Here is a 24,622-nt window from a genome sequence, read left to right as displayed (position 1 = left end):
CCATGATTTTATCACCACAGGATCTCTTCACCATACTTGCATCCAGCTTTTCTTCTTCTTGTCTTCCTAACTTGAGTTCTTTCACACAAATTCCAGTGGGCACTATTTTCACAACCAACGTGAGTTAATCATAATCACCACCAATTAGAAATTATGTCCAATACATTTTTAATCAAAATGTCTGCCAATTGGCTGGAACATCACCTAAAAAGTGAGGCATAATGAGAGAAACCAGGGTGGACAGTCGTCTTGTGCACTGTCTGAAAGGAAAAAACTTTACGCTTCTGACTTACTGTTTGCATCAGCTGATGTTTCTGTCTCAGTCGCAGCTATAAAGTACTATGTGCTGTACGCAGACTCTGGAAAATATTCAGGGAATCCTACATTCCAGATTATGGCAGCAAGCATCAGTGCAACATACAGGACTATGCAAGTCCAACGCAACACTTTCTCCCAGTATTTCACCTGTAGATTGCGCAGAACATTGATTCCGACAAGCAATCCAGCCACAGCACCAGCAAGGTGGGCAGCATACCCAATCTGGTGAAAAAGAAAATGAGAATATTAAAATTGGTACACCCCTTCACATTAAATACAGAAAGAAAAAAATATTTTATTGTATTTGCGAGATTTCCTTACTAAAAAACAACTCAAATACATTATATCACATATAGTGCATGAAAAATTCTGAATATACTTTTATTTTTCACCAGCTTTCGCATGCCCACAGACATACATTCAAATTAAGAACCTAGGTATTGATTAACCATATGAAGAAAAACTTGGTTAAAGACACACAGGGTAGAGCAGGCAATGGAACTGACACTTAAGCAGAGAATGAATAAAAATGAGAGTGCATTCTGAGGGAGAAAATGACAAATGGATGGAAGTGTGATGTTAATACAGAAAATTTTTGTAAATATTTATACCAATCTTATCTCCTCCACCCCCCCCCCCCCCCCCTGCTGTGCCTGTGAGACAGGCAGATCAACGCACAAACAGTTTAAAAAAATGGGGAAACATAGCAGTGACGGAGCACTAACACACATGAAAAACTAAGAGCACTATATTTGTAGAAAGCAATTAAAACTGATAAGCAAAGCACAAAGTTTTAAAGATAATGGCTATTAGGTATTATGAAGAGTCGAACCTTCATATTTTAAAGTCTTTTGAAGTTGATGAGGGTAAAGTGGTCAGCCTATTTTCAAAATATAATACATGGATAGCACCAAACAATAAATAAAAGGTGTACAACTTTACTTCCACCATTTGCCAATAGGTGGCGACAACGGTAAGTAGCAGTCGAAAGAAACTGATCGCAGACGTCAGGCAGTTAGCGAGCCTAATTCTCATTTCAATATGAAGAAAACAGAGGACGAGTCTCATCAAATGCTCTCAAGTACATATGATAAGGACACTATTAGTGAAAGAATGTGTCGTTTCAATGCTTCAAGACAGTGGTTTTAACATCATACACTGGCATAGTGGTGGAACAGAGAACGTTTTCGAAGATGCAGAATTGGAGACATTGCTGAGTGAAGACTCGAGTCAAACTCAAGAAGAATTGGCACGATTAGTGGGAGTGACACAGCAAACCATTTCAAAATGTCTCAAGGCTATGGGCATGTTAAAGAAACAAGGAACTTGGGTCCTGTGTGAGCTGAAACCAAGAGACGTTGAATGACGTTTGTGTTGCTTCAGAGGCAAAAACAGAAGGGATTTCTGCAAAGCATTGCGACCGGGGACGAAAAATAAGTTCATTACGATAACCCTAAACGCAAAAAATCATGGGGATATCCCGGCCATGCTTCCACATCGACGGCCTGAATATTCACAGCTCCAAGATCACGCTCTGCATTTGGTGGGACTAGCTTGGCGTCGTATACTATGAGGTGTTAAAACCAAGAGAAACGATCACAAATGCTCGTTATCAAACACAATTAATGCATTTGAGCAGAGCATTAAAAGACAAATGACCGCAATACAGCGAGAGGTACAATAAAGTGATTCTGCAGCAAGACAACGCTCGACCCCACGTTGCAAAAGAGGTCAAAACGTACTTGGAAACATTAAAATGGGAAGTTCTACCCCACCCGCCGTATTCTCCAGACACTGCTTCCTCTGACTATGACCTGTTTAGATCAATGGAGCATGGCCTGGCTTACCAACACTCCTGATCTCATGAAGAAGTCACAAATTGAATCGGTTCGTGGATCACTTCAAAAGATGAACAATTTTTTCGACGCTGGGATTCATACACTGCCCAAAAGATGGGAAAAGTATTGGCCAGTGATGAAAAATATTTTTAATGATACACGTGTAACCAATTTGTTTCGTTAAAGCCTCAAATGTTGGGGAAAAAATGGCGGAAGCAAAGTTGTATATCTTGTATGACACCAATGTGAACTGACCCACACATCCACACACTCTTCTACCAGACTAGGGTCAAAATTACTAGGTATTTAAAATATCTTATCTCTGATAATTAACACAAAAAGGTGAAAGAAGCACTGTGTTATAAAGTACAATTCTGAATGAAAAATTCTACTTAAGCAAGAACAAAGTTTAAACAACTCACAGAATGGATCAGAGATGGAAACAAAGTTCAAATTGGAGACGAGTGGTGAAGGAAATTAGTTATGGACTTGTTCAGGGAATGATTCAGCTCAAAGTGATTTATGAAAGACCAGAGGGAACCTAAATCGGGATGGCTGGTTGGTATTTCATTCAATCAATCATGTTCTGCAGAACCCAACATGGAGAACCTTGATGGATGGAGAAAGAGCCATTAACAACATCCATTAAAAGATAGAAATTACCATCAATATTATGAAAAGGAAAGATGCTACTCACCATATAGTGGAGATGCTGAGTCACAGCTAGGCACAACAAAAGGTCTGTCACAAATTAGCTTTCAGCCAGTAAGACCTTTGTCAGAATTAGACAGCAAACACACAAATACACACTCAAGCAAACGCAACTCATACACACGGCTGCAATATTAGGCAACTGTGGCCACACTGCGAGCAGCAGCACCGGTGCATGGTGGGAATGGCAACTGGGAGGGGGTAAGGAGAGGAGGAGGCTGGGATGGGGAGGAGGAGGGATAGTAGGGTAGGCATGGTGGACAGTGACGTGATGTTGGGGAGGGCAGAGGGACGAAGTGGAAAAAGGGTAGAGCAGTTGTGTGCAGTCATCTAACCTCCCAACTGCACACAGCTGCCCTACCCTCTTTCCACCTCACCCCTCTGCGCTCCCCAACATCATGTCACTGTCCGCCATGCCTATCCCACTCTCCCTCCCCCTTCCCATCCCAGCCTCCTCCTTACCCCCACCCATTCACCACTCCCATCATGCACCGGTGCTGCTGCTCACAGTGTGGCCTCAGTTGACTGAGACAGTACTCATGTGTGTGTGAGTTGCGTTTGCGTGAGTGTGTATGTATGTGTTTGCCTTCTAATTCTGATGAAGGCCTTACTGGCTGAAAGCTAATTTGTGACAGTCTTTTTGTTGTGCCTATCTGCGACTCAGCATCTTCACTATATGGTGAGTAGCAACTGTCCTTTTCACAATACTGTTACATTCCATCCTGGATTTTCCATTGTTAGAAATTACTATCAGTTATATACACTGCACTAAGAATAAACTATCATTAAACTGCTTTATTTGTGCTTAAAGCAAATGAATTGGAAAAATAAATGTAGCCTAAAAGCTAATGAAATTTTGTGTGCTATTATGCACATGTATTTGCCTCTCATCTATCAGCTGTTACGGTTTGATTAAAATTACTTGACATTTCATGCCCTCAAACTTATGTCCCCCCAGTCAGAGATTGCAGCATCACACATGAACTGTTTGCTGTTGTCAATGTGGCTCAATTAAGTGCCAGTTGACTGGACGTTTCTTGTTTGACAATGTCAGCAGCCTATCTCGCTGTCAGTGGTCACAATGAGCAAACACGCATTCTGTCCATGTTGCTAGCCCATGTTAACATACTTCAGAATGACACATTGATAGATGTTCTCTGGCACACCTTTCATTCACTGAGAAACTTTGTCGGCTTTCGTGATTTTTAGGTTCACTATGACAGTGCCAAAAACACTTCACGTACATGACTACAGTATTTTATGGACCTTAATTTTTTAAACAATTTTTTAAAATGACGTTTTACTATTTTTATTGTTAGACTGCAAAGCTAGAAACGAAGAGGATAACGATGATGAATAGGAGGAAGAAGAAAGTTCAAATGAAAATTTTCAGGGAATATGAAGGTCAGTTTGGTTTGTAAACTAAGGATTGTTTTAGTCTAGCTTTGCAGTCTAACAATAAAAATAGTAAAAAGTCATTTAAAAAATTGTTTAAAAAATTAAGGTCCATAAAATACTGTAGTCATGTACGTGTATATATATATATATATATATATATATATAAGACGACGGTCTTCACTGCCATAGAGACCATTACTTATGCCACTTTTCTTGAAAGATTCAACAGTGTCTTCTCTCACTCTACACCATGAGTGTTTTATCCACTGACACATTTGTTTGTTTGTAGAACATTTTAAAGCTCTCTTCAGTGTGAATTAATGTTGAGTTTCACTCATCAGCCATTTGTTACATTCCTCTTTCGTATATACTCAAATGGTGTATTTATTAATACATCAGGAAGTTGCAATTGTGGAGTAAGTCCTCCCAGAATAACAGCAGGCTCTGTATTTCACTGTCTCAATTTCTCTTTCACAGAATTTTTCAAGTGACAACTAAACTGATCTATCAAAGGAAGAGAACTCTCCTTCAATAAATCACCTTTCCTTATCTCCCACACTCTGTTAATCCATGCTTTCATACCAGCTTTGTCCATCCAACCCTTGTCATGTACATGAACAACACCTGGAAGAATTTCAGAAGTTTTGGCACTGTTTTGGGCTTGAAAATGATCACTGGATTAAGTTTAGTATCACCAGCACAACATGAAAGAACAGCAGCAGTGTTTTTTTTTCTTTTTCTCCCATGTCCACTTGTTTTTATAGTTACTGTTTCAGCACCTTTCATGGCAACAGTTCTGTTATTCGGCACACCAAATGTCAGAGGAGTTTCATCCATAATTACTAATTGGCTTAGTTCCATGCTGGTTTTCTTTCAATGCTGAATAGTAAAGTGATGGAAAGGTAATATTTTTTCTTCATACTTTTGTGGCATTTTCTAAGATATTTTGGTTTTGGTTCGCACGCTAAGTCCATGATGCTTGATAAATTGTAGCACCAACCAACTCCACCCTCCACAATAGCACTGGCTTAATGACCGTGTATTTGAATCTTTTTGTACTAACTCCGATGCCATTTTGACAGTGTCCTTGAATCCATTTCAATACCTCATCACCTAGTTTTGGCCAGTTTACATTCAATTCTCTATTTGAACATTTAGTCTTCTATTACCTTCAATTTATAGCCCGTATCATATTAATACCCTTAATTTTTTTCGATTATGAAACTAGCTCTTAATAAAAATATTGTATTGTTGCCAATAATACAAATCACTTTCAATTCAAGTTCACTGGCACCGTAGACTGCAGCAACACATCATAGGCTAGACAGCGTTCCATGTCTGTGAAGGTGGGGCAGGAGGGAGACAGTGTTAGCAAGCTTGTGAATCACCGCAGCTCATGTTCGTCACATCTGTGCTCTGCTGCTACCAGTTGAATCCAAGATTACTATATAGAGATAGGTTTCCCGCAGCATCGAATATATGGACATTTTTATGACTGGCAGGAATTTTCAATCAAACACTGGACATTTTTATATTAATTTCTAGTATAACAACAAAAACAATCAATTATTGATAACATTATTTAATTGGATAGATAAAAAAATCTACTCAGCAAGTGGCAGCAGAACACACACATAAACAACTGTTGTGATTGGCAAGGTTTTGGAGCCAGTGGCTCCTCCTTCAGGCAGAAGGGCTGGAGGGGAAGCGGGTCACGGGACACTTACCATATGGAATGAGAAGGAAAGACTTTCCTTCTCATCCCATACGGTAAGTCTCCCCTGACCCGTGGTTCTGGGTGACTTTCCCAAAATCTCCTCTTTTCCTAGACCTCTCCAGTTCTTTTCCTTCACCCTTCTTCCTTGCCCTTCATCCCTTCTGCCTGAAGAAGGAGTCATTGGCCAAGAAAGCTTGCCAATCACAACAGTCTTATGTGTGTATTCTGCCTCTGCTTAGTAAATAGTTTTTTTATCTATCCAATTAAATAATTTATGATATGAATATAATGGAGGGAAACATTCCAGGTGGGAAAAATATATCTAAAAACAAAGATGATGTAACTTACCAAACAAAAGTGTTGGTATGTTGATAGACACACAAACAAACACAAACACACATACATAAAATTTGAGCTTTCGCAACCTAAGGTTGCTTCATCAGGAAGGAGGGAAGGAGAGGGAGAGACGAAAGGATGTGGGTTTTAAGGGAGAGGGTAAGGAGTCATTCCAATCCCGGGAGCGGAAAGACTTACCTTAGGGGGAGAAAAGGACAGGTATACATGCGCACGCGCACACACACACACACACACACACACACACACACACACACACACACACACACACATTGTAAAGGCAACTGCCCAAACTCTTTGCCTTTCGTTTGGTAAGTTACATCATCTTTGTTTTTAGATACAATTAAATAATTTTTAGCGTAAGATGCATCTGAATTTTGGAGGCAATTTTTTGAAGAAAAATGTGTTTCTTATAGTCCATGAAATACAGTATGTTGTTTCCCCATGGCGTTGGTTCACTTGGTCTCTGGTTGTATGCTCACCAAATTTTTTTCTCAAAATCCATCTAAAATTTGTCTAAGCTTTTGAGTTTTAATGTTTCTCAAATCACTGTGGGGCTGTACCAACCACGTAAAAGTAGACATTAGAAAGACACACATCATAATTTGGCTACAGATAGCCATACCGTAGGTGCAACCACAACGGAGGGGTATCTGTTGAGAGGCCAGACAAACGTGTGGTTCCTGAAGAGGGGCAGCAGCCTTTTCAGTAGTTGCAGGGACAACAGTCTGGATGATTGACTGATCTGGTCTTTTAACACTAACCAAAACGGCCTGGCTGTGCTGGTACTGCGAACGGCTGAAAGCAAGGGGAAACTACAGCCGTAATTTTTCCTGAGGGCATGCAGCTTTACTGTGTGGATCAATGATGATGGCGTCCTCTTGGGTAAAATATTCCGGAGGTAAAATAGTCCCCCATTCGGATCTCCGGGCGGGGACTACTCAAGAGGATGCCGTTATCAGGAGAAAGAAAACTGGCGTTCTACGGATCGGAGCGTGGAATGTCAGATCCCTTAATCGGGCATATAGGTTAGAAAATTTAAAAAGGGAAATGGATAGGTTAAAGTTAGATATAGTGGGAATTAGTGAAGTTCGGTGGCAGGAGGAACAAGACTTCTGGTCAGGTGATTACAGGGTTATAAACACAAAGTCAAATAGGGGTAATGCAGGAGTAGGTTTAATAATGAATAGGAAAATAGGAATGCGGGTAAGCTACTACAAACAGCATAGTGAACGCATTATTGTTGCCAAGATAGACACGAAGCCCACGCCTACTGCAGTAGTACAAGTTTATATGCCAACTAGCTCTGCAGATGATGAAGAAATTGAAGAAATGTATGATGAAATAAAAGAAATTATTAAAATAGTGAAGGGAGACGAAAATTTAATAGTCATGGGTGACTGGAATTCGGTAGTAGGGAAAGGGAGAGAAGGAAACGTAGTAAGTGAATATGGATTGGTGGTAAGAAATGAAAGAGGAAGCCGCCTGGTAGAATTTTGCACAGAGCACAACTTAATCATAGCTAACACTTGGTTCAAGAATCATAAAAGAAGCTTGTATACATGGAAGAAGCCGGGACTTACTGGCAGGTTTCAGATAGATTATATAATGGTAAGACAGAGATTTAGGAACCGGGTTTTAAATTGTAAGACATTTCCAGGGGCAGATGTGGACTCTGACCACAATCTATTGGTTATGAACTGTAGATTAAAACTGAAGAAACTGCAAAAAGGTGGGAATTTGAGGAGATGGGACCTGGATAAACTGGCTAAACCAGAGGTTGTACAGAGTTTCAGGGAGAGCATAAGGGAACAATTGACAGGAATGGGGGAAAGGAATACAGTAGAAGACAAATGGGTAGCTTTGAGGGATGAAGTCGTGAAGGCAGCAGAGGATCAAGTAGGTAAAAAGACGAGGGCTAATAGAAATCCTTGGGTAACAGAAGAGATATTGAATTTAATTGATGAAAGGAGAAAATATAAAAATGCAGTAAATGAAGCAGGCAAAAAGGAATACAGACGTCTCAAAAATGAGATCGACAGGAAGTGCAAAATGGCTAAGAACGGATGGCTAGAGGACAAATGTAAGGATGTAGAGGCTTATCTCACTAGGGGTAAGATAGATACTGCCTACAGGAAAATTAAAGAGACCTTTGCAGATAGGAGAACCACTTGCATGAACATCAAGAGCTCAGACGGAAACCCAGTTCTAAGCAAAGAAGGGAAAGCAGAAAGGTGGAAGGAGTATATAGAGGGTCTATACAAGGGCGATGTACTCGAGGACAATATTATGGAAATGGAAGAGGATGTAGATGAAGATGAAACGGGAGATACGATACTGCGTGAAGAGTTTGACAGAGCACTGAAAGACCCGAGTCGAAACAATGCCCCCAGAGTAGACAACATTCCATTAGAACTACTGACGGCCTTGGGAGAGCCAGTCCTGACAAAACTCTACCATCTGGTGAGCAAGATGTATGAAACAGGCAAAATACCCTCAGACTTCAAGAAGAATAAATAATTCCAATCCCAAACAAAGCAGGTGTTGACAGATGTGAAAATTACAGGACTATCAGTTTCATAAGTCACAGCTGCAAAATACTAACGCGAATTCTTTACAAATGAATGGAAAAATTAGTAGAAGCCGACCTTGGGGAAGATCAGTTTGGATTCCGTAAAAATGTTGGAACACGTAAGGCAATACTGACCCTGCGACTTATCTTAGAATCTAGATTAAGGAAGGGCAAACCTACGTTTCTACCATTTGTAGACTTTGAGAAAGCTTTTGACAATGTTGACTGGAATACTTTCATTCAAATTCTGAAGGTGGCAGGGGTAAAATACAGGGAGCGAAAGGCTATTTACAATTTGTATGGAAACCAGATGGCAGTTATAAGAGTCGAGGGACATGAAAGGGAAGCAGTATTTGGGAAGGGAGTGAGACATGGTTGTAGTCTCTCCCCGATGTTATTCAATCTGTATATTGAGCAAACAGTAAAGGAAACAAAAGAAAAATTCGGAGTAGGTATTAAAATCCATGGAGAAGAAATAAAAACTTTGAGGTTCGCCAATGACATTGTAATTCTGTCAGAGACAGCAATGGACTTGGAAGAGCAGTTGAACGGAATGGGTAGTGTCTTGAAAGGAGGATATAAGATGAACATCAACAAAAGCAAAACGAGGATAATGGAATGTAGTCGAATTAAGTCGGGTGATGCTGGGGGAATCAGATTAGGAAATGAGATTTGCTATTTGAGGAGCAAAATAACTGATGATGGTCTTAGTAGAGAGGATATAGAATCTGAAGAAGAGAAATTTGTTAACATCGAGTATAGATTTACGTGTCAGGAAGTCATTTCTGAAAGTATTTGTATGGAGTGTAGCCATGTATATAAGTGAAACATGGACGATAAATAATTTGGACAAGAAGAGAATAGAAGCTTTTGAAATGTGGTGCTACAGAAGAATGCTGAAGATTACATGGGTAGATCACATAACTAATGAGGAAGTATTGAATAGGATTGTGGAGAAGAGAAGTTTGTGGCACAACTTGACTAGAAGAAGGGATCGGTTGGTAGGACATGTTCTGAGGCATCAAGGGCTCCCCAATTTAGTATTGGAGGGCAGCGTGGAGGGTAAAAATCGTAGAGGGAGACGAAGAGATGAATGCACTAAGCAGATTCAGAAGGATGTAGGTTGCGGTAGGTACTGGGAGATGAAGAAGCTTGCACAGGATAGAGTAGCAAGGAGAGCTGCATCAAACCAGTCTCAGGACTGAAGACCACCACAACAACAACAACAACAACAACAACAGTTTAATTCTTATATTCATTTCATTGGATCCTTGCCAGCATCTTCTCTAAACACAGCTGGATGCAACTAACTCAGCAATGCTTTTGCATCAACTGGCATCTTAACAATGCAGGCAGTAATAAGACTGTAGGAGGTCAAACTGAAAGTAGTGACAATCAATTTTCAGATCTCTTAATATTTACTTTTTAGAGAATCCAAGTACATCATCATAATCTACAGACTTTTCTCACGCTTTTCAACCCAGTCTCATTTCTTTGCACACATTTTCCCCATCATTCTGCAAGTTTAAAAACAGCCTTCTGATAGAACATTCTGCTGTATGAATACATGGATGCACTTCTTTGTGAATATCCTCCACAGTTTTGTATTATTGGCCTCACAACTGTCCTGTTACGGAATCAAAAAGATGGTAGTCAGAGGGTGTCAAATCGGGACTGTAGGGACAATGCGGAAGAGTTTCCCCACCTAAATGTTCCGATGTCCCTCATTGTGACACAGGCAGTGTGAGGACAGGATGTACATTATCCTGTTGCAGAATGACCTTTTTCAGAGTGCTTATTGCACAATGCATGACAGAGCTTCCAATGTGGCGATTTCATCTACTGCAATACAACTGTCTTCTCTAATGAGCTTTCCTTGTTGAATTCCTTGAAGGCAGTTCGCAAACAACTGCTACGAGCCTCATCTTGGATACTCTTTTTCCCAACTTGGGAATGCTTCACCCATCTAACACCGCTAGCACCCGTGGAGGCATCTCTATAGACACATTGAAATCTGAGTAAGTTTCATCAGCAGATTTTCCCTCTTTAACAAGGAATTCAATGACAGCACACTGTTGAAACAAAACATCGATGACTGCTATTTTGGAAGTACTGCGTGTGATCACACAATAGACGGTAACAATGTCACAATATGACAGCATGTGGTGTAAAGTCTGTAAATTAGAAGCCTGCAGTTGTCTTTGTTACATTGTTGTTATTTCAATTTTATCAATGGGTTGCTCATGACCCTCAGTATGACCCTCTTACTGTCTGTACTCAGGTTCCTGCCTGTGAGAGTAACAGTTGTGAGGAGCAGCATTAGAGTCGTGGTGGTGTCACTATCTGAAGTATAGTACCTCAACACCAAACATAAATGGAGAATCCAGCCCAAACCCAGGTCCAGGTACTTACCCAAATGAAATGACACAATTTCAGAGACTTTACTGGTCTTCTACATATACGATTTTATGGAAATAGAATAAAGCGACAAGTGAAAATTTGTACCAAAGCTGGGAATCAAAACAGTGGTTCACACAACTGCATGGATTACTCTAGCGTGCCTCCCTCCTCAATCCAAATTCCCACTGCCATCCCAGTCTACTTGAAATTACCCCTTACACACGATCAGTGCAGTTGTGTGAACCGCTGTGCCAAGGTGACTTAGTGGCTAATGCAACTGTGTAGTAAGCAGCAGACCTAAGTTTGATTCCCGGCCTTGGTAGAAATTTTCACTCATTGCTTCAGTCTATAAACATAAAATCACATTTGTACAAGACCAGTACAGTTCTGAAATTATGTCATTATATATCATAGGTGTTTAAAAATAAATAACTGCATGAGGCAAGAATCAAACAAATGACCTGCATGTTACCAGTCAGTGATTATAACTACTACATGACACTAGATGACACACAGCAACAGTAGGTAAAGGCACACAACCTGGAAATGTCTGGAACAAGAATACACCAAATACATTAATTAATGGGAGTCAAAACACAATGTGCCAAAAATGTACCTAAGTAGGTGATGAATGTTTGAAATGGCCTGTGACAGAGCATGGTGAATTCTCCCCATCTGTTATGTTATCAATCCATGACAATAATTAATTCTACTTTATTTTCCCTAATTTTCTGTTATGTTTCCAATACTGTTTTATAAGTAATATGAGGTGTATGCAGTGATAATACAAAAGTGTAATTAAGTTTCCCCCTCATTTAGATTTATTATTCATTTTATTCTTCTCGCTGCATTGATTCCAGGAGTAACAATAGTTTGGCTTTATAGCATGGTAATTAAAGGTTACAATTAAATAAAATTAACATTACAGTTCAACACTTGTAGAATTTTGTGAGATAATCAGCGTAGTTCTATATAATGACAAATACCCTTCGAAAACTAAGCATCCCAACTTTACAGTGACATATTTTATATCTTATGTAATAATTAACATCAAAGTCGTAAACAGCCCCATTTTCCTTCACTGATTTCAGCATAACCACTGTTCCATTCTGATCTTTGACTACATATTTTTGTTGCCTTAATATTACTGTACAGAATTACATGCAGCATTGATTAATTAATTCACCAATTAATAATTTCATGTAATTTAATGTATTTCCAATATGGCACTCTTACATGCAAATAAGGATATTCAAATTGCATAAGAATAGTATTGTCCATGGTGTTTTTTCCCATCACACAAAATTGGCAGTTTGTGATTAAAAAGCTCATGAGTTAAGACCTATGCTGCATGCACTCTCAGTTTTGGCTCATACCATAGTCATGCACATTCTGTAGACAAAAATATGTGCACGGGACATCCATGAAACTAAATAATTTTGATGTTTAATAGCTTTTGAACAATTTTAGTACTTCAAATTAAGGAAAATTTTAACTGAACTGTGTTGCTGATATGTGGACTTGATTAATTTAACTATCGAAGTGTAATCTTTTCTTTAATAAACTGCCACAGGACAGCGTTAAGTTTGAACCATTACATTGGTACAAGTAAAGGGTGAACTGTTTTTGTTCCACAATTGAACAATTAATTTTGCCACAGTAGCTGTAGGGGTGATATAGGTCAATGTGCTTATAAATTTTTGTAGTTAACAAGTTGATCACCATTCCTAATAATCGAACTTCGTGAAGAATAAATGTGTGTGTTAATGCAATCTAAATTACGGTGTCACCAGCATCTTTCATCAAACACCATCCCACACTCGTTTAGACTTTCAACTTCACAGTGATCAAGAGTGGTGCCACCAAACAAAAGCTAAGAGAAGCAAGTCAATTCCACTACAGACTCAAGAGCATAAAGAAAGGCATACAGTAAGTTGACACAGTTTAACTCTTCGTTCTAATGAGTGAAATAATTGTGTGCACAATAACAACTTCAAGTTCCCAGTTTGCAATAGGTCCTGATCACAGGACAATTTTTTTGAAGTTTTGAATATATTGTTTTCTGTTCCTGACAGCCAATTTTTAGCTGTTCTGTGGAATGTACTATCAGCAAGCTTCACTGTTACAGTACTGAGTGAGGTGATCACGACATGAATGTTTTCTCACCAAGATGGGCTATTTGTTGCCCCAGTGACCTGGCTATGAGATAACAGCTTTTGATAGGGGATAATGATTCTGTGAACACTTCTGCTTGGTGGCAAAAGACACACACTGTGTGTGTCTAATAATTGTACAATATTTCTCCCATAAATATCCCTGAATATAGCACTGCTGTCAACGTAGTACTAGAATGGCTAATGAGTTAATTCACATCAATTACTGATAATTGAAAATTAATTTGTTAATGAGTAAATATATGACTAAAAGAATGGACACCTTGATTGATCCAGCAGCCATTTAAAAATATTGTTCAAAGTTTTCACTTACATTAGTTGCATTTGGGAATTTAAATGTATCAATGGTAACAGCTAAAAATTGGTGCTGGACCAAGACTCCAACCCAGATCTCCCACTTTACACGATCTGTTGCCTTAACTGCCTCTGCCATCCGAACACGCTCCCTCCGCCCCAGTGCTGAAGTCCCAGCCTGTTACACACTAATGACATAGTATCATGTACCCATGAAATGAAACCCTTACTCGTATCAATACAGTGAAAATGAGTAATGATCCTTTCTTTCAGTGTGGATGCACAGCAAGCCCGATCTCTTAAGGGAACCAGGATACACGAGTAAGGGGTTCATGGGTATGTGGCACTGTCAGTAGTATGTAACAGGCAGGCAATTTGGGTCACGGTGGATGGAAGTTTGCTAGTATGTTAAGGTAGTTAGAACGACCACTCATGTAAAGTGGGAGATCCAGTTTTGAGTCACACTCAGACACAAATTTTTACATGTTAGCATGAATACATTTCAGTGCTCAAATATAGTTAGCATCAATGAAAGCTCTGAACAATGTATCTTATATAACTGAAATGATTAATAGATGTTTGTGTATTTATGAGTCCAATACCACTTTTGGTTATATTTCTCATACCACTTTTGATTATATTTCTGCAATTCTTGGTTTTTGCAGGGGAGGTTGGTTTACAAACAAGTTTTTCAGTTATTACTATTCATTTATTGTGTTTAGGTTAATGAGAACATCTGCTAGGTTTTTGTGCAGAAATACAAGAACTACAAAAAGTTAAGTCACCTCAATACTTTTTTAGATCCAGTTCAAATAAAAATGGTTATATTTCATTAAAAAAATAATCCAATGCAACAAATCAATAAATAAGTAGTAATTTTCTTCTCAACATTCAGAATCACAGAACATACATACTAATATGAATACTTAAACATTGTCACTGCTATGATGGCATTACAGTAGGTTTGTAACAGTTTTCTGTTCTGGAAGAAGCCTGTTCTGATGATTAAGAGTTACATATAACTGTTTTATGAATGTATTTAAAAGATTATGTGAATTTTACTCTTTGACTGTAAAAACTGACTTGTTAAAGTGCACACATTGAGTTATTGTGGGCCAGTATAGCTGAGGAATCTGGAGGCACTGCAACCTGTGGCTTATGAATTTGCCAATAGCATATATTTCCACATACATCAAACATATGGAGTTTCAATGCAGCCATGATGTGTGCATAACTGACTGTGGCAAGCAGCATTCAATTCTGAACACTAATTGTAATCTAATGGGTGCTGTAGCCAGTATTATCTAACAACTACTAATGTGCAGTGCATCAATAGACTGTGTTAGTAATTGCTTCTAATGAACTGGTGGTCCACAGTGGTTTGTGTTTACTGTATAATTTTATAGACCTTAAACAAGAGTATATTGTCAGTGGAGAGTTGGCTTTCTAGATTGTGTATATTCTGATTAGCACCACTGTCTTACTGCTCAATTGCACCAGCAGTAGTCTCTGTTACTACTAGAAATGTTTTCTGTTTCTAATACTGAGCCATTTCAGGTTAGTTTCTGAGGTATTTCTTGTGCAATGAATGTGCCAGTCAACTGGGGTTCATGTACCAAGGAGTATGTAATGGCAGTTTTCAGATGAAAGACACCAAACTCCTGCAAAAGATTGTTTTATATTGTATTTATCTTCTTTAATTGGTGTCAATTTTACACATAGTAAATTTTAGATTTATTTGGACTCTTCGTAATTCTGAATTTGCTTGCACAGGCATGTTGTTCTATGTTATAACATACTGGCCATGGTGCTAAATTAAAATAAATACTGTCTTATCATTCCTTTTTTATCACATTTTTTAAGCAATATGTAAGCCAGGAAGCATACTATTCAATTTAAATCAGTTTAATGTCAGTAACTTATTGTTCAGAACAAATAATATTTACACCTGTATAATGATATTTACTGACATTATCAGTAGATGGACGAATGTTTTACTGTTAACCTGAACTCAATCAATCAGTCACCCTGTTCGCTAAGGATACGTACTTCACATACCAGTATGGAGATAACTTGCACCATGAGAAGAACAAGGGCAACTTTAGAAAGTAAAAAAGAAAAATCGACCGCTAAGCAGGTGAAGTAGGAATGGATCATCTTTTTATACATCCCCGAACATAAACCATGTTAAAAGTTACTGAATTTGTTGTATAATTTATATACTGTATAACGTATAATACTTCAGTAGCACAATGCAAAGATGCACGCTGTTGCCCATGCCCATCCACAGGGAGGGTCAGACATCACGAGCTATGCTTACCCAAAATGGCAAGGAAGTGAAGGATGACAACTAATGTTGAATAAATTAATATTGTAACTGATTTAGTTTCTCAAAATAATTGTTTGACATATTTGAGATAAAACGGAAGTACAACTGAGCATAAAAGGTAAAGGGGGAAATTAAAAATTAGAAAAATAGATCAAATGAAATGAGATATTTTTGATATTAGAACATTGTAATTTAGAAGAACAAAGCATACCTAGTTCTGGTAAACATAAATTAAAAACAAACTTCTGAGACTACTGTGAGAGTAATTTTGAATAACACATTGCTTTTCCTGCCTGTACATATAAGGAAATGTCATTATTATTTTCTACTTTGCAGTGCTTTTATTTCTCAGAGTGAAAACTCCCCTTCAAGTTTTACAGTTAGTCAGAGTTACATAGTTACAAGTTTGATGGATCATTTGCATAATAAATCATAATGATGTGGAGTGAGTCATTTTACATTCACGTCACAAATTAATTTGAAAATGTGGCCTCACACTGAATATTCGTAAGCATTTTATTTTATTTTATAGATGTGAGTTAGCAATTACTACCCACCCCTTTTTACACATTACAACAACAGACATTCTTCTACAGAATTGAAGTAGTTGTCAAGAAGTAACTTTTTCAGTTTGTTTTCAAATTTTACTTTGCTTTCTTCCAGACATTTTGTACCACCGATTGCATGATCATATCTTTAAGACACAGCATTGTGCCCCTCTTTCACACTGAACACAACCCTAATGTGTACTAATTAATGTCATTTTCCCTTCAGGTATTGTAATGATGTACATAACTGTTCTTTTTTAACAGTAGCAAATTATTTACAATGAACTTCATAGGGGAGAAAGAATATACTGTGATTCTGTAATCAAAACGCCTAACTCTTTAAACAGATTTCAGACAGTGGGTGAGCACCACAGTTATTCTTACAGCACATTTTTGAGAAATGATCTGCGACTCAGCATCTCCACTATATGGTGAGTGGCAACTTTCCTTTTCATAATATTGTTACATTCCATCCTGGATTTTCCATTGTTTGATTTGAACTGAACATATTGTGTCTTTTTAAACCAGAATGTGAACATTCACAGAAAAACAGTCAATGATACATTTCAGAACATTGTTTACTATTTCTTCTGTTGCTGCACATAGGCTTGGACTGATTACAATACTAGCTTTATCCACAAATTGTTCAAACGGCTCTGAGCACTATATGGGACTTAACTTCTGAGGTCATCAGTCCCCAAGGACATCACACACATCCATGCCCAAGGCAGGATTCAAACCTGTAACCATAGCAGTTGCGCGGTTCCAGACTGAAGCGCCTAGAACCGCTAGGCCACTCTGGCCAGCCTTTATCCACAAAAACAACCAATTTTGCTTGTTACATATTAGAAAGAAGATAGTTTACATATATGAGGAACAATGTAGGAACTGAGATTGAGCTTTGGGGAACCATGTATGTGATTTTTCCCCAGTCAGAAGAAACTCCCATGATTACATTAGTTGAATTACTAGGTTCAACTTTCTGCATTCTTTTGGTTAGATATGACATTGTCCATTTTGTCTATACCATCAATTCCATAAAAACCTCAGTTTATCCAAGAAGAATGTTGTGTTCACAGAGTCATATGCTTTAGATACATCACAGAAAATACCAACCAAAGCTGTTTTGTTTTTTGGTGCTTGTAAAATTTAGTAAGTGATGATGTAAATGTCATTCTCAGTACAGCATCTCTTCTGAAACCCAAACTGTGATTTATTGAGGATATTATTGCTCCTAGGCAGGATACTACTTTAGAATACATCACCTCAAAAATTTTGAAAAATTATGTCCGTAGTGAAATGGGTCAGTGTTTATCATCACCTTTCCCACCATCTTTGTTATAGAGGGGTTTACCAATGGAATATTTGAATCTCATTGGAAAAATGCATTTATTTATGATGCATTATATATTTAAGATAAGACTTATGATTCAGTAACAAAGCTTTAGCACTCTGTTGAAAACACCATACACCATCAGATCCAAAAGAGTATTTACTTTTGAGAGAATAATTTTCTTAATTTCAGATGGAGAAATTCGTGATACATTCATACGGCTGCATTTATAAGAGTTGCTTTTTCAATATACTTCTGTGATTCTTCGCTTGAAGTGTTTGTCCCTATGCTTTCTACTATTTGCCACCTGTGACTGATCATTTATGGCCCTTCCACTCAATTCAATACTGATGTTACCCTGTTCTCTGGCTGGTTGTCCTGCCTCTTGTTTCACTGCATTCCGTACAGCAATAAATCTGTTGTTGAAATTACTGATTTCTGATGATGTGCATGTTCCTTGATTTTTTACTAACTTTTCTTAGTAATTTTGAGTAGTTTTTGTAATGTGCAACTACTGCAGGATCTTGACTTGTTCTTGCCAGCAGATGCATTTCCCTTCCTAACATACTTTAATCCCTCTAGTGATTTTTACATGGCTGTTTAATGTCTTCTATGATTACCTTATGTGGAAAGCTACTTCAAATAATGATATGAATTAATCATGAAACAGATTAAATGACACCGTCTGATTCATTATATATTTCATACTAGACCATCCCTCATAAACTATTCTTAAAAAAATTTGTTCTGGAGTCATTAATTATTCTAACTGATTTGCACTGAGGAATATCAATATCGCAAATTCCAGCTTTTCTGAATTGTGCAGGTATGAACACACTGCAATAAATCCTACATTCCCATAACCTCCCTGGCTCCAACCTTCACAAGTCCCTAAGCTTCACCCAAGCTTTCCCTGCTCCCATTCCAGCACTACGCAGTCTTCTATTACACCAATGCACCCACTGATCTTTTTCGCCTCCTCTAATTCTCTCCTTTTCACCCCCCCCCCCCCCAAAAAAAAGGAAATAACCTTTCAACTAAACTCAGCTACTCTACCCTTTCCCCATCAATAGGCCTTGCATGCCCCTACAAGCAGCACTATACCACCCCCTATCCCTACCCAGTAACCCTTCCCCTCCCCAAACCTACTTCCTCAACACCACCACCCACAGATTGCTTCTCCCTTTAGACACAGTTGCTAGCAATCCAATCTTAGTGGCTAGAGACTGTGTGTGTGTGTGTGTGTGTGTGTGTGTGTAAGACCTTTTGTCCAAAAGCTCAAATGTATAGCAGTCTCTTTGTTCTCCCTGTCTGTGACTCAGTGTCTCTTCTATATGGTGAGCAGCACTCTATCCTTCTCATAATACTGTCCATTATTCCATTCTGGATTTTCCATAGTTTGATAATTCCTCTGTTTCAATGACAATATGATGTGTATAATCAATGTATTAATTGGGATTTTATATAAATATTAATTTTTAGCTCTATTTCCAAATCATTATTTTTGCGTAGAGTACTTTTATAACACCACATTTATATATTCTCACTGTAGAAGCTACATTTAGTTTCTACACGTTAATTTTATGAATCCCCTTTAACCAGTTTTTATGTAAGCCATGCTCAACTAGTATTACAGAGATAATGGTGTATAAGATGTATGGCAATGTAAACTAGAGGACATTGCAAGACAGATTTTGATTTGAGAATGAGAGCAACACTAAACCAAAAGATGACTGATAAAAGAGCTAATAATTAAAACAGTGGAAAAGTATGTAGACAAAAAAGAAACTGCTTAATATTTTTCAAACAAAATCTACATAGTAAAAACAGGAATGTACTTTTATATAAAATGCCCCATGGACTACAAACAAACTGTTACTACTAACCTTGTTGTGGAACGACCTGCAAGACATTTCAGCATTTTCATTTGTGTTTTCTTAGAGATGTTTCTTAAGTGAACTGATGTAAGAATGTGCATGCAGAGACTATTTCTTGTTTATATGACTGTTATCTCAAGACTGTGTGTTAATATAATCAACATACAAAAATGGCTTAAGTTTTAAATCAACAACTATTATCTGATGTTTTCTCTCATCACATATGTATCATTCTGTACTATGTTGGATTACACTTATAATTTTACCATACTGTCTTTATTCTTTTGGTAATTAAATGTTAATTAGCAAATAGTCAAGTTCCTTGTGAAAAGTTTTCAGTACTTCATTTTAGTTTTCAACCTTTTTAGGTTCAAGTTAATTAAAATACAACACCAATTTTGAAACTTCACTTGGCTAAACAAAGAAACAAAATTATCAATTATACATCACCTGTAGGGTTATCCTGGATTATTAATATTTTGCACATTCACTCAGAGATAAATTCTAATCATATCTTGTATATATTCACACATTTGCAATTTACGAAACAGAGACAACTTTGTGCATTTCAAATGATCAAAAATTCAAAATTTTATGTAGTTGGTTGTTTTGTATTTTGCTTCTATTGTAGACACAAACAATTAAAAATTTTACATTTGTTACTTTGCATACGTAACAAGTTACACAAGGAAATAAATGCTCAGTTTATAATATGGTTTGTTAATTAATACATTTGTCTTTTCACATATCACAGTACCACGACATTGTATGCAAAAATCTACATTGTGAAACAATTCTTCTCATAAAATATGTTCTTTCACAACTATACAGGGTGACCATATTTTCTGGAGATAATACGTGTCTTAGGGTCACAAAATGTGATGCATATATCTCATACAACATTCTGTGAGTGGAAATCAATTTTTGAAATTTTTCAGTCATTGGTGGCTCCTTCTGGCAGAAGGGTTGAAGGGGAAGGAACTGGATGACAAAAAAAAAAAGAGGGACTGGCAAGGTTTAGAAAATGAAGGGAGCTCGGGGAAGTTGCCCAAAAGCTCAGGTCAAGGTGTATCCCATGATCCTAGGTTCTGGATGACTTTTCCAAATTCTCCCCATTTCCTAAACCTTGTTAGCCCTTTTCTTTCACTTCCTTCCTTCCACTTCAACCCTTCCACCAGAAGGAGTCACTGGCTCTGAAAGCTTCCAAATTTCACTGCCTTTATATGTGTGATCTCCTACCACCGCTTAATTAGTAATTTTTTATCCATCCAATTACATTACATTTTCAAAAACAGACTACAACAGGTTTGTAACAGGGTTGGTTTTCTCTTCTGGAAGAAGGCTGTTGTGTCATATTAAGAGCTACATATAACAGTTTTAAAAATCCATTGACAAGATTACGTAAATTTTACTCTGTGACTGCAAAAACTGATTTTTTAATGTAGTGATGAAGGAATGTTGTCAAAATAAAATTTAAAGTGGAATAATGAAATGGTGCTTCAATCATGAAAGTACAACCCAGACCTGATTATTTCAAAGTTATTCTGCACCTGTATCTTCTATCCGCTGCTGTCAGAATCAAGATAAGTAGCTTTTGTTTATTTTTTTTATCACCTCTAGGATAAGACTATCATCAATACTGCATATAAGTCATTTTACACATCGTATGCAATTTACAAACTTTCATGATTTCGATTTCATTACAGTAAGCATTGCAGTAGGTAGGCAGAGTGCTTACAAGGATAAAATATTATCACACACTTCGAATAGCAACATTTCATGGTTACCATTCTCAGCTGTCAGCACAGATTATACATTGGTCATAAAATGTAGGAATGTTTTAATTTACCTGTACTTCAACTATAACAATAAAAAAAATAAAAAAAACTGATCTGTAATAGTTATCATAAAGTAGGAACTATTAATCTCAACCGCCACACGTGCTTTCAGTTGTCTTAGGTAATGCAGCTGCAGATACTTGAGAAGAAGGCACTAGTGCACATACTTGCTCTGGAGCCTGGAACCTATATTTGATCCTCATCGACTTTAACGTAGACTCCCTACCACAGTGCAAATTCATGGCATGTTATGAATAAAAATTTTAAAAAATCAGATTCTCAGTAGTTTCTAACATAGAACATTGACCGTCATACAACATCATTTTACCAACTGAGACTCAATGACGTAACACCTGAAACTGTTACATCATCATTAACAAGACGTATCCTTACATCCTTTCCATAAAGTTCACAGCTTCTCACTTCCAACTAAAGAAGAGACAACAGTAGCTCTCAAAATTGCAATGAATACACTCATTGAAGATATAATGAGCTGCTCCTTTAATTCATCTGCTAAAGTGGCTACCATATTTAAACAAGTATATACACAGATTGTGTCATCTTCAATACACTGTGTAGATGTCATAATGATGTCACACTTTTGATTTCTCAACATATTACAATGTCCTCTGTTGCACTGGACTGAGGGCATATCAAAACACCAATAGCGGGCATTTGCAAAGCACTGAGTTAACAGAGAACGATAATCAAGGTGTTGAACCGTGCTAAGCAGTCAAGCTATACAGTGTTTTTTGTTGATCCCTCATGAGTTCATGGAATGTTGCATACTAGCCAGCATCACTGCCCTTGCCACATTCATTTGTCAACTGGAAAGTTATTTTATTTGAACTGTAGTGCAATTTTCTGGGGTGTTAAGCATGTATGTGCCACCTATTAATCAGCTGCAGTTAACAGAGTGGCTTTCCTAAACTTTTGTTGTTTTTTCACCCTGAAGTTTCATTGTCATAAAAATGATCTGACACAAGAACTATGAGCAAGAGGCCAAAGGTGAAATACATCTACAGTTAGTGACTTCTCTTAAGAGTCAAACAAGCAGGAAGAATCATGCACTGCTTTAAAAAGACTTTCACTGTAGCACAGGCCAGATTAAATCTCTTTGTGAGCTTGATGCAGCGTGTATTTTGGAGACCCCTAGATTAACACATTAGTTACAGTGGTTGACATAATTTCATGAGTGGTCTGAAAACCAATAGCAGAACATACAGCTTGTGTTGGTCGACATTATATAATGTGGCAGTTCTCCAGGCTAAAGGACAATAATTTTATGTTTAATTCTTTTCTTTAACATCATTAGGCTGCTGTAAATCACACAACAGTACACCCATGTGATTTCAATATCAGAAGTTAATTAAACCTAATGGTTGGTACAGACCACTAATCTCAATCCAACTGAGCATCTCTGACAATTTATAGTATGTACTGGATCCAAGATCATTCCCGGCTATGAAGACTAAAGAAATGTACACCATAAATTCAAGCAAAAGGGAAATCCCTGTAGTTAGTACAAGGTTCATCCACAAGAACAGAAAATCTGAAGTAATACACGAAGACATCATCACTGTCTACTTAAGCAACTGCCTGTACTTATGTGCCGTATTGTTTTTAGTGATACTGTAAAAGTATGCTAGCATGTAACATATGTCTTTATATATTTTATTGCCCATTCAACAAACCTAACACACAAGAAATAAAAAAAAAAATTGATAATCAGACATCATTAGGATGTAATAGAAAAATTAATATCTGTATTGTATTAAAAAATTACTACTTACCTGTGTTTTTTCCTTAAGGACATAACGATTGTAGACAGCAGATCCAATATCACTACCAGCAAGGATAAAAAATACAAGAGCCTGCAGAATCGCAAACTTCATCTCATTCCAGTTCTGGCAAAAATACAAGACATACAATTAATCTATCTATTTTCAAACATACAAACTCACAAAGCAATATATTCACATTAACTGGTGTATAAATGCTACTGAAGGTTTCTGAGACAAGTTTACTAACCATTATTATTGTGGCCACATGTGCTGTAATTAGAGCGTATACACCACCTGATGCACCTGCTAAGTAAACACTTGGATCAGACACAGAGGTCCCCAATGAACCAGCAATTACTCCAGCAAAATAAACTATCAGAACTCTCCATCCATGATGCACCATTTCTAATGGTATGCCAAGAAGTATCTGGACTAGAAGATTTGCAATCAAGTGGAATGGACTGAAAAGAAGACAATTATCCATTAGTGCAACCAGCACATATGAAGTAATTTAAAAAAAGGAGTACTTTCTAGGCTGATTTTAACATGCAAATAGTGTATAATAGTGTATGTGTGCACTGGAAATAATAACCGTTGCCCACACAGGTGGGTGTATGTGGGTGTGGGTGTGTGTGGGGGGGGGGGAGGTGGAGGGGGTGGAGGGGGGGCTGCATACAGACACATAGAGTCAGAGAGAGAGAGAGAGAGAGAGAGAGAGAGAGAAAAGCATAAACAGGTTCCATGCAACCTTCACATAATTACAGTGAAGCTGTTACTGCATGAATAATGTTCTAAGATACCAGGGAGTTTTAAAGTTGAAGTGATTAGATGATAATGATGATGTTTGGTTTGTGGGGCACTCAACTGTGCAGTATCAGTGCCCGTACAAATTCCCAGCCTTTTCTCAGACCAATCTCACCACTTTCATGAATGATGATGAAATGATGAGGACAACACAAAAACCCAGTCATCTCGAGGCAGGTGAAAATTCCTGACCCTGCTGGGAATCGAACCTGGGACACCATGACTCGGGAAGCAAGAACTCGACCGTGAGACCATGAGCTGCGGACTTTGAAGTGAATAGTACATCATAGTTGTGAACATAGAATATTTGATCATGTTAGTGCTGGTGAAATA

General features: G+C 37.7%; 1 protein-coding gene across 1 annotated transcript in view; it reads right to left on the bottom strand.

Annotated features, from left to right (window-relative positions):
* Window positions 1–231: 231 nt before the first annotated feature.
* Window positions 232–24,622, bottom strand: part of LOC126203439 (rhomboid-related protein 2-like) — a 57,952-nt gene continuing 33,561 nt past the window's right edge. The window contains exons 6-8 of the mRNA XM_049937757.1: window positions 23,733–23,946; window positions 23,495–23,608; window positions 232–540 (exon numbers count right to left, since the gene is read on the bottom strand). Of these exons, the coding sequence (XP_049793714.1) occupies window positions 340–540; window positions 23,495–23,608; window positions 23,733–23,946 (529 nt within the window). The 3' untranslated portion in view covers window positions 232–339. The remainder of the gene's footprint in view (window positions 541–23,494; window positions 23,609–23,732; window positions 23,947–24,622) is intronic.

This window comes from Schistocerca nitens, chromosome 9 (genome assembly GCF_023898315.1).
Source record: "Schistocerca nitens isolate TAMUIC-IGC-003100 chromosome 9, iqSchNite1.1, whole genome shotgun sequence".
In the NCBI taxonomy this organism is placed as follows: Eukaryota; Metazoa; Arthropoda; class Insecta; order Orthoptera; family Acrididae; genus Schistocerca; species Schistocerca nitens.
The sequence above is the reverse complement of the archived record's forward strand: the minus strand, read 5'-3'. Positions and strand labels throughout refer to the sequence as shown.